Below are 11,969 nucleotides of genomic sequence, written 5' to 3' on the forward strand. Positions count from 1 at the left end.
GGTTGGGCTTAAGGCGTGGTAACGGCTGGACTGACAGACTCACAGATGCACAATGTAACGTCCAAAATCTCGAAATTTTAAATTTCAGAAATTCTATCAAATTCTTGGGGGTGGTTGGGGGTAAGAAATCGAAATATATAGGTATGAGGTGTGTTCAAAAGGTAAGGTGACTTTTCATACTTCTCGGGCTACGTGCATTCGGTTTTTGCTTATTCTTTTTTTATATCTTGGTGAACATGTCCCCAATATGTGTTGACAAGAACCACCCTTTTGCATTTTTACTTAGTCTTTTATATATAAATGTTAGATATGTTACGATATGCTATAGGTGATTTATTGATATTGAAAAAAATCAAGGAATCTTCATTAAATTTTGTGAAAAAAAAAATAAAATCAATGCTTCAACGCATTTGAAATGTTAACAATGATATTTAGGGAGCTTATTTTTAGCAAAAAGAATTTTTACAAGTGGCAGAGCCTTTTCACTGAAGGCTCAGAATATGTTAATGATGATACTCACCCTGGACGTCAAAAACCGTTGAAAATGTCGAAGCAGTGAAGACATTTTTTACGGAAAATTGTGGGATCACTATTAAAGAAATTTTTAAGATCCTCGGCATATCGGTCCGTTCATACCATGCAATTCTTTATCGAAGCTTAAACAAAAACAATACCGTACTGATACCTCAACTATCTGTTTTATTAGAATTGATTCCCTGGGATCTTTTCCAATTCCCAGAACTGGAAAAATGGCGTTTTTGAAGAATTAAGGACATAAAGACCCTATCGACGGAAGAGCTCATAGCCATATCAAAAATTGTATATCAGAAGGACTATCGGCTTACAACTAAAACCGATTTATAGATCACCTCAAAATTTGCCAAATATACCTTGTAAAATATATATTCATGACCGGTATATTACAAGTTCGTTTTGCACTCTAATTTATAGAAGTATTTAATAATATAGAACTTACGTAAACTCGAATGTTTTAGTGCAATATTGTGTAGCTTACTCAGAATATTTATTAGGTAACACATTTAGATATTGATTTTTTTATTAGATTTTATGATATTTCAACTAATAGTCGTTGGGATCGGCAATTCCCGTAGCTTAATTCTCGTAACACAGTGACGAGTGAATTACGACAATTGCTGATCCATTTTGAAATGTTATTTTTGTTCACTCTTAAGGTTCATAGCTCATTTTTTCATTATTGTTTTTTTTTACGAAAATCAATAATACAAGAAACTTAAAGTTTTAAATACGTAATCAATTCGTAGCAATTCTGATACGAATATTCTAAAAGTTCTTTTCTTCAAATCTTGATTATAATTTTATTTTGGAATTTTATTATAAAAATGTTTTTTTATATTATTAGTTTATCTTGAACTTTATGCGTTGAACAGAGGCTTACTTTTTTCTGGATGTCTGACAGCGAAACTTACAATTCTGTTTTTGCATTTTGCATCATGTAAATTAGACTTGAAGTGACTTTGGAACTAGTCTTTGAGATAAAAATGAAACAGTTCTCTATTATTTACAAGTATTAGATAAATAGTTTAATTAGTTATAGGCGTGATACATGATTTGTCATAATAAAACCTATAGGACTTGTATCAAATATAGTTGAAATTTCTAGGGGACTATAAAATCAAATTGGCGCTGGTTTCACGAAAATCTTACTAACGTTCCCTAAATCATGGTTTTCGATACATTCTATAATTTTGTTAGTCACCTTTTGAGTGGAATAATAAAGTAAAAATTTAAAGAAATAGTAAAGATGTTAATGACAAAAGAAGCGTAACTTTTCTGAACATTTTTGCACTTAAATTTTGTTGCAAAAGTTTTATTTTTCCAAAAATTCTATAAAAAAGCATTTAATGTGTCTTTCTAGTTTTGATTAAAATTCACATTTAGAAGATTTGTGATTCACATTTTGTGTGAAATACTTAATACTGAACATAATTTTTTATAAATTTTTATTTTTATCTCACAATATTATTTTTCATTTTGAGTTTTTGTTTTTGGTTTGTTTTCAAGAACAATTCCTTTTCAAACAAAATAGAATTTCTCTGTGTATAATTTTTCGTACTAATGCGAAAACGCCTGTATGCACGCATTCCACTCTACATACATCAAGGTGTGTTTCGGAAAAGATCTCTAAAAGGTAACTAACAATACCAGCTTGGGCAACCTAATGTATATTAATCAATTATTAACTTAATTCCTTTTTATACTGTTCGCATAATTTTATATTCTTTTTTGATTTATTCTCTCTTGTTGAGAACTAATTAAACAACAAAAAAAATAATAATAATAATAAATTATTTTCTATCACAAGTAATTTGAGTTGATTCTACAAAAACAAAACAGCAAATTACCGTAAATTTCGTTGAGTTTTTTTTATTCATTAATTTTCCCATTTTCTTTTTTGCTAATTTTAAATCTATTGGTTTTCTTTTCTTAAGCGATATAATAGAAAAAAAAACAATAAATATTTCAATTATGCGTTCACAAGAAATTTTTCTGCAAAATATTTTCTTTACATATAAATTTGTTTGATTGATAAAATAATAAAAAAAATATATACGTTACTACAATAAATTAAATTGGATGGTTGCCAGATAAAAACGAGCAAAAATTCTTTAAGTCTAAATTAATTCTTTTTATTTTTTTCTTTTTGGTTTGTTTTGGACACTTTTTCTTTTAATATACAATTAATAAATTATTCAAAATTAGCTGGAATGCATTGGTTGAAAATTTAAAAAAAAAATCAAAAACAGGACAGTTTCGAAAACTTAAACTAAAACTGAGACTAAAACAATAACAAAAAATAAGACAAATCCATATAAAGATACGAAAGAATGTACGAAAAATTCTACCAAAAGGAGGATTTTCAATTTATTTTATTATAAGTAACGTATATAAAATTTTTATGTTTTGTTTTTTTTTATTTATTTTTTGTTTTTAAAAGACCTTGATGAAAAAAAGGATTGAATTTTAAATAAGACACACAAGCATTTTTTCTTATCTCTTACAAATTTATATTGATTCTACTACACAATCACAATTTTTTACTCTTTTATCAAATGTAAAAAAAAGAGAAAAAAAACGCTTCTTTGTTTGAAAAAAATCCACAGAGACAAGATATTAATTAGATTTTTTATTATTTATTTTTGTTTTTATTTTTGAAAATTAGTAAAAGACCTAACAAAAATTATTTTTAAAAAAATCGGCACATTGTTAAACTGAGAAAGATTTTAAATAATTTTTTTCTTTTAATATATGCTTTCTGAAATAAAGCGAAATTAATAAAAGTTAGTTGCCCATAAGGGAACTTTTCTGAAACCGTTGCTAAAGACCATCACATTTTCATCTCTTGTGTAATTCTATTCTAGCAAATTTCTTATGTGTATATGTGTAATCTTTCCAAGTCCTGGAGATGCCCTTTTTTCTTTCAATATTTTCAGGTTTTTTTGTTTATTTATTTATTTGTTTTATTTATTTTTTTTTACTGTAAAGATTTTGTAAAAGAAGTTATCTAGAAGCTTACAAAAAAGAGTGATCTCCAGTGACTGGCTATTTTTTTCCTTTTCTCCTTTATCATTTTCTTCGTGAATTACTCATTAATTTATTAATTATTTGTTTATAGCTATTTTGTTGTGGTCTTTTCAAATCATTCAAAATATTATTCATTTTGTGTTACATTTCTCATCTGTCCTCTTGCACACAAATCAACAATATGTCATCTTTTTGCCATTAAATACTTTTAAACTTAAGTTTAGTTTGGTGACAACAATTAGATTTTGTAGAAAATTTTTGTAGTGAAAATGGATGAAGATGCTAACTAAAAATTCGGTTTTACTAAATGAAAAAGTTTTTCAAAATTCTTTTATTGATCTTGAGCTTTCAATTGACCAGAATTCCTAAGTTTTCTTTTAATATGTATTTCTTTTAAGTGATTGAGGAAGAAAAGACTTACATCAAGTTTTAAAAATGACGAATTATTTAATTAAAAATGTTAAATAATCGCATGCTTTTCTACATAATTTTTTTGTAGACTTTTTTTTAAAGGTTGATAGTAATGGTTTCATTAAAAATGAATATATTCAGAATTTATTTGTCTTTATTAAAAAAATATATATAGGAAAACTGGGGCACTACCAAACAAGGGGTAGCACCAAACACTGCGATTTTTTAATCAAATATTCTACTTCAGAAGACAAGACTCAGGGGGAAATGGGGCACCTCGGTAAATGGGGTACCTTAGAAATTGGCATTTTTCACCTATTTTTAAGTAAAACAGAGCCTTATCGTGATATAATTTAGCTGCACAAACACATTGAGAAACTAAATTACATTATGATATGGCTCAGTTTCATTTAAACATAGGTGAAAAATCCGAATTTCAAAGGTACTCCACTTCCCCTTATAGAAATTTCTTGTCATTATATGGATGCTTGTCCACTGAAGCAAATGGTCGAGATAGTCCAAGGTCCAAGTAGGGGGAAGTAGGGCACCTTTGAAATTAGGATTTTTATCCTATATTTAAGTGGAACTGAGCTATGTCGTAATGTAATTTAACTTCTCAATCTGTTTGTGCAGCTAAATTATATCACGATTAGTTTCAATTTTATTTAAAAATAGATGAAAAATCCCAATTTCAAAGGTACTCCACTTTCAATTGTGCCCCACTTCCCCCTAGTTTAGAAATAAAAATGAGTGTTTGGTGCTACCCCGTGATTGATGGTGCCCCAGTTTCCTCTAAATAAAAGTTAAAAAAAATTATAAATTATATTTCTCTCTTTTCCTCAATATCTTTTCATTGTTAGCAGAAAATCTCGCTTTTTGATTTTTTTTCAAATTTTAAATTAGAATTCGATAAATAAAAATTAAAAAAAAAACTCAAAAGTATGCATCTTCTCAATCAGTTAGGATTTATTTTTAGTTTATTAAGACTTTCTGACTTTTTTGGTTTGCAAGTCTTCTTAGAGATATAACTCTATTATAATTTTCTTTTTGTTTAAATTAGTTTCTTTTATGCTATTGATTTTTGCTTTCTTTTCAAATCGCCTTTTGGTGCATAGGGGAAGGTGGTCAGCCCTCTAATGTTGCCGGACTTTAAATATTGCTTTTGGCTTTCGTGTTCTCAAAGCAAAAATTCAAGTCTATTAATAGAGTAATATAGAATGGAATTATTAGACATGAATTTTTTAGATAATGATAGTGATTAGATCATAGCTCCATCAGTTTCTGACTAATCCATCTCTTGGTTTAAGAAGAGAAACGGCTTAGTTAGTGAGAAATTGATGGAAATTTAGTCAAATCTTTACTGTGATTATAATTACTTTAAGCCGTCTTCTTGGCATCAGTCGTATGTTCAGGACATAAGGCTAGCAACATTCAAAAGCAGACCACCTTTGCCTATTCTTATTTTTGAATTTTTGTACATTTTTTTCGTGCTAATCAACGAATTTTGTATACTGAGGAAATTATTTTTCCTTCTATTCTCTTCTCTCTTTTTGGTGTGGAATTGCGGGATCGTATAGGTGGACCATCAAGGGCACAATGGGAGGATGTGACGGGATCAACACCGCTTACCTTTGTCAATGACTGTGTGTCATTTACAACAACAGTTTCTGCCCGTTTCTGGCTAATGGATTGTCGCAATATAGCTGATGCTACGAAAATGGCAACGGAGCTATACAGGTTAGTGGTTTTTTTTTTTTTTGAAGCGCTCTGAACAAAAAAATATTTCGTTAAATTGTTCGTAAATTTTTGTGAATTTCCATTACAGGGTAGGGTAAACTTTGGAAAGTGGGAAACTTAAGAAAAATTTCAATTTCAAATGAATTTTTAAGCCTAATATTTATTTTTTTTCATTTTCTTTGTATCATTAGATAACCTTGTAAAATATTCTGACAGAATCTTAACAGTTTTCATTAAAAATTTTGATCAATTGATTGGAAAATGCAATCAAACTAGAAAACAACACATTTTGAAAAGATGGACAAAAGTTTTTGGAAAGTGAGACAAAAGTTTTTGGAAAGATGGATATAGTGATTTTAATGACAAAATGTTATATGGAATATGTAGAAAATCAATTTTTAAGTTTTTTCTGCATAATACATGAACATTGAATGAATTTCCTCTTCTCTTCTTTATCTCTGAGTGACGATTCAGGTATCCCAATTCTAAAGAACTTTCTGGACATCCCACCAAAATGAGGTTCTGCAAATTTCGCATAAACACATCCTTTTCCACTTGCTTTAAGAGCAGAGGTTCCCCTTTACCTTTGTCTAGATTTAACAGGTGTTTTTCCTAACCACTCTGTCATACAAATTGATTTTCAAAATCTGAAAAGCTTTGGAAGCTTTTCTCCAGGAAATTTCCTTCTTAACATCTGCTACTGCAGTTGCAGCCATTTCTCCGGATAATTAACGATCCTTTTCTTCATCGTTGACGAGATTTAACCAAAACAAAATCATCAAAATCATTCACAGAATTAACTTGTCCAAAATTTCATAATAGTTTTGAATTCAACATGAAATTATATCACTATTCTCTCCTTTTAACTTTAATATTTCACAAATAGTTTTATTCACTTTTTAAATGGATGTAATGCCCTTCGATTTTCACTGCGCACTTATTAATAATTCACAAATTGTGCCGAAGAATCAAGAAAAAGACTTTGATACTTTTTTAAACAACAGAGAAAATGACAACTGCCGTGTTAAGGTACGAATATCACGCATGCAATACATTTTTCAGATTCTTCTTGTATGATTGTAAAGGAACGCCTTTTGCATTTTTTTACTTCTCAAATGATCACAAAATTAGGATTAATAACCTCTTGATCGAAAATTAAAATAATTAATTATTATCAAGTTTTGAGGGAGGTGTCCCACATTCCACACTCCTTGGTCCCACTTTCCAAAATGTTCCGCTTTCTAAATTTTGCCCTCTAATTTGTAATGATGTCTAATTTGTAACTCTTAAATTTTCTCACAGAAGAAAAAAAACAACAAATAAGTACAAGGTACTTCTTCGTGGTTTTCTTTTTCTCTTTTACCATTTGAAACAGCAACCAAATCTCAAAATTCTAAAATAAACTTTATTCCGAATAACTCTATCTTACTCTAACAAAATGCTTCTAACAATTGTGACACTAGGTATCATACAAAAAAAATGCTCCCCAATCCCCCTATTCCATTTATAAGTAGATAAAGATCATATTACTCAATATATCCTTCTCTATTCTTTCTGTATCTAGTGGCTGTGAAAACCGGTTCTCGCAGGTGCAATGCTTCTGTGAGACCGGTCAGAGTGGTACCGATCATTAGAGAGCTAGGTATTTCAGGACAATCTGTCCTTCCGGTGAGCGTCGGAATCTATTGATCAAATCATATGAATCAAACACACAATTTCACCAGAGCTTTAGACTCTTATCGTTTCTTTCTCAGTGATTCTTACTTTGTCTTTTCCTTAGGATTTTTGTCACTAATTCCTTTACTTTCTTATGCATCAGTTTTTTGAATTTGACCAAATTCGGCATCGGAATCTGTTGATCAAATCCTATGAATCAAACACACAATTTCACCAGAGCTTTCGAAACTTATCGTGTCTTCCTCAGTGATTTTTGGTTGCTCTTTTCCTTAGGATTTTTGTCACCAATTCCGCGACTTTCTTATGCATCAGTTTTTTTTTTCTAATTTGACCAAATTAAAAATAAACTGGTGCATAAGAAAGTAGAGAAATTAGTGACAAAAATCCTAAGGAAAAGACAAACCAAGAACCATTGAGAAAGACACGATAAGTGTCGAAAGTTCTGGTGAAATTGTGTGTTTGATTCATAAGATTTGAAGGACAGATTGTTCTGAAAAACCTAGCTCAGTTCCACCACCGTCGGCTATCCGTTTATACAGATCTTAGAGAGATCGGTTGTGTTTGCAGATGTTCCGGTCCTGTCCATAATTCGTTTCCCTTCCGCCTACACAAATTCGTAAATGTTTGTACTTTTTTCTCAAACGCTGTTCATAAAGCGTGAAATCGAATGAATTTCCCCATGGAAAAATGGCTCTCAAATCTTAGTCGCAGTAGATAAAAAAAAACCTAATGCAGATTTGGAAAGGTTATTTTATTTTGATTCTTTTAAACCATTTATTTGCTTTATTCCAATGGCTGGTTCTTTTTAATTTCCCTCATCAGGTTCTTGGCAAGCTCTTCTTCACGGGCTCTGACGACGTTTTTCCATTTTTGCTTGAAATCAGGCAAACTTTTGGTTGGTTTAGCCTTTTTTTTGAGATCCTTCTTCAAAATTCCCCAATAGTTTTCAAGAGGATGCAGTTCCGGTGTGTTAGGCGGATTAAACTCTTTCTGCACATAAATGACTCTTGTCGTTGAACCACGCAATCATATCCTTAGCGTAGTGGCTTGATGCTAGATCTAGCCAAAACAATGGTGGAACATCATGGATTCGATAGAGCGGCAGAAGACGTTTCTTGAGACACTCTTCGATGTAAATCTCTTTGTTCATGATCCTGGTCATGAAAAATTCTTGACTTCGAAGACCACACGAGCAAATTACCATCCAAACCAAGTATTTTTTCGGGAACTTGGTGTAGTTCTTGTATCGATATTTACTGTGTACACCTGTACGAGTCTTTGCCGTATAGTATTGTTGTCCAGGCAATTGGTGGAAGTCGGCTTTGACGATGGTTTCGTGGTCCATTAAAACACATCTTTCAAAACCTTTAAGAAGGTGATCATTCAGCTTTCTGGACCTTGTTTTGGCGGACTGTCGTTGCTTATCTGTACGATGAGGTGCAGGTTGGGCTTTATAAGTCACTAAATCATTTTTCTTCTTAATTTTAAGAACTAGGTAGGGAAATGTTGGCATGGTTTGCACAGAGTGAACCTTCAAACATAGCAAATTTTCTCTTTATTTGCAAAGAGCTAGTTCGTCACTTCTTAGCCATAAGATAGATAATTATTAAGCTCGTGAAACGAGATGATAAATGATAAGTCAGCTCTTTGCAAACGAAGAGAAAATTCGCATCGTTTGAAGGTTCATTCTGTGCGAACCATGCCTACATTCCCCTCGTGTGAAATACCCGTCTTTTTGGCCACATCTCGGAGGGATAGAGAAGGGTTCCTCTTAAAGTACCCCAGCACCCTTTTCTTCATGTCACGGTCTTGAATTCCAGGCTTCCTACCACCAGCTTGCTTTCGGACAATCGTCTTTGTATCCTTGAATCGCAATATTACCTTTCGGACTGTTGAGAGCGACTTTCCGGTGAGTTTTCCTATTTCCGCATAAGTCGCATTTGGATTTTGTAGGTAAATGTCAACTATCTGTTGTCGGATTCTCTCCATCTTCTTGAGATATCTCAACCAAAAATCAATATTTTTTAACAAGAGTGGTATCAAAATAAAACTAATGAAATGCACTAAAAATGACGAATGACAAACATAAAGTAAACAATAGTTGAAACTATCAAAATCATATCAAGTGTTGGGGAAATTCCAAAGCTTCCACGCTTTAACATGATCACTTGACTAAATTTTTTTTATTATTTTTTTACAATCATTTGTTCGTACGTTTGTCTGACAAAACCACACGAACAAATGACAAAATTTTATAAATACTTTTTTTGTGTAATTACGAACATTTACGAACAAATGTTTGTGAAAGAACAAAAAATGCTAGTCAAATTATCATGTTACGAACAATGTTTGTGACAAAAATACAAACTTTTACCAACTTTTCAGTCTCCAGTACACTAAGAAAAAAAGAGGGTGCGATTAACTTTTTTTCCTCATAACTTTAACACTTTTTAGTTGTAAAAATATATCAATATTTTTTAATGTTAATTTTACACCTTTTTAAGGGTAAAATTAACAGGAAAAAGAGTACCTTTAACCCCCAATACACTTAAAAATGGTAATATTTACACCGATTTTGGATCAATAATGCAGGGTAAAATGAACATTTCCGAAATGTTATTTTAACATTTTCGGATTTCTCTCAGTGTAGGAGTTCACAAACATTTACGAACAACTTTCAAAATATTTTTTTTTCTATCTGATGAAATGCTCAAAGGGATTCAATGGTGTTTATTTCTAAATCAACAGAGAGGCAATTCATGTACCATTCATGGCGAAATTTGTGGTATTTGCCAAGCGTGTTGATCCCCTTGAAGCTCGACTTAGAGTCTTTTGCATGACTGATGACAAGGAGGATAAGACACTTGAGCATCAGGAGTATTTCACAGAAGTGGCCAAGAGTAGAGATGTGGAGGTGCTTGAGGGGAAGTCACAGTATATTGAGATGGCGGGTAATTTGGTGCCGGTGACAAAGAGCGGTGAACAGCTACAGTTGCCCTTTAAGGCATTCCGGGAGAATAGATTGCCATTTTCGGTGCGTGTTAAGGATCAACATGCTGATACTGTGGGCAGAGCATTATTTATGCGAGAACCAAAAGTGGCCAAGGGAGAACCACCACAGCAACCAATTTGTATTCTCAATATTGTCCTTCCTGAGGACATAATGCCGGACTATGTGACATCACTGGAGGATGGTATTGATGGGAGAATTGATTCGTCGGAAGTGTATAAGCGTTTAATGCCGGAAAATGCAAATTATATGGGTGATTTGCGTATTGTGGATATGTCGAATCTTTTGGGGGAGGATTGGGTGAAATTGGCACCGGAAATTGGGATGTCTGAGGTGGAAGTGGAGGAAATTGTTGAACAACATCCAAGTAGTACGGCTCAACAGGCACAAGCAATGCTTAGGCTGTACCTATCGAGGAAGAATAGTGATCGGAATATTCTTGAGAATGGTCTCAAGGCCATTCAGCGCGATGATATTGTCAAGAGGTGCATGAAAATTAACTATATTGAAACAAATCGGCAGGATCATAAGCGTCACATAAGTCTCGATGGGAGTCCGTATGAAGAGTCAGACCTCATGAAAGATTCCGAATCAATTGAAGAATTGGTGCAAACTGAAGGTGAGTGGACGAAAATTTGGAAGTAGAGACAGAAAAAGGCGCAGAGATCGCATCCAAAATGCTAATTAAAAGTCCAGTCTATGTGTTTTTTTTTAATTATTATTTTCTAATTATTATTTTTTTTGTTCTATGTCTAGCTTATTTATACAATTGCAACAATAAAGGATAAAAACCATGCACACAACAATTTTACAAAAAAATATAATCATGCTAGAAAAAACACATAAAACTGCTCAGAGATATAATAATAAAAAAAGAAACAGAATTACCAAGAACAATATATCATAGAGAAGAAACATGACGTTTTTTTTTTTTAAGTATTATGAGTTTGATTCTTTTATTTTGTTCAATGTTTTATTTAAGCTTATGTGTTGAGCTTGTTTATGAGTATTTTATTTTATTTTTTAGCGACACAAAATAAATAAACACTCAGAAAAAAATCTGGAATGTAATTAAAAGAAAATAAAGCACTTGCAAAAAATGTGCTTTTAAAAATTGATGTTAGTAGATCGTGCTTATAGTTTATTTTTTTGTTCTGCCTGATTCACACAATACAACACTTCCCATTTTCCTGCATAACATGAGCTGAAGATGCAACAAATAAAACACTGTACAAGCATTGTAATGTAAAAGATGGTTTTTTTTTTGTGAAAATGAAAATAAAATTGAATATAGCTTGGAGTGTCCATCATTAGCGAACATCTTTCTCATTTGTAGATCATCGATTGAAACAACTCCATGAGCGGGAAGAAATGAAATATTCCGCTGAGGAGAAAATTATTGAAGATGAGGAATCCGATGAGGATGAAATGGTGAAGAGATCTGTTGCTGAAAGGAGGCAACAGATTGAGAAGAGACTGTCAGTTGAGCGACAAATCCCAGCGTCGACTCAGAAGAAGGAAATTGTGGAGGAAATTACGACAATAAAGCGTCATAGTTTGATTGAGGACA

At 32.0% G+C, this 11,969-nt stretch overlaps 1 protein-coding gene across 5 annotated transcripts in view; it reads left to right on the forward strand.

The window, feature by feature from the left end:
* LOC129810261 (ankyrin-3-like) overlaps nt 1-11,712 on the forward strand; it is an 81,908-nt gene extending 70,196 nt beyond the window's left edge. For 3 of the 5 annotated variants that reach the window (XM_055860601.1, XM_055860603.1, XM_055860604.1), the window contains 3 exons: nt 5,553-5,712; nt 10,138-11,018; nt 11,156-11,712. In XM_055860601.1, coding sequence (XP_055716576.1) covers nt 5,553-5,712; nt 10,138-11,018; nt 11,156-11,187 — 1,073 coding nt within the window. In that variant the 3' untranslated portion in view covers nt 11,188-11,712. Of the gene's footprint in view, nt 1-5,552; nt 5,713-10,137 lie in introns of all 5 variants that reach the window. The other 2 variants (XM_055860602.1, XM_055860605.1) reach the window with 1 other exon arrangement.
* The last annotated feature ends 257 nt before the right edge of the window (nt 11,713-11,969 follow it).

Source organism: Phlebotomus papatasi, chromosome 1 (genome assembly GCF_024763615.1).
Source record: "Phlebotomus papatasi isolate M1 chromosome 1, Ppap_2.1, whole genome shotgun sequence".
In the NCBI taxonomy this organism is placed as follows: Eukaryota; Metazoa; Arthropoda; class Insecta; order Diptera; family Psychodidae; genus Phlebotomus; species Phlebotomus papatasi.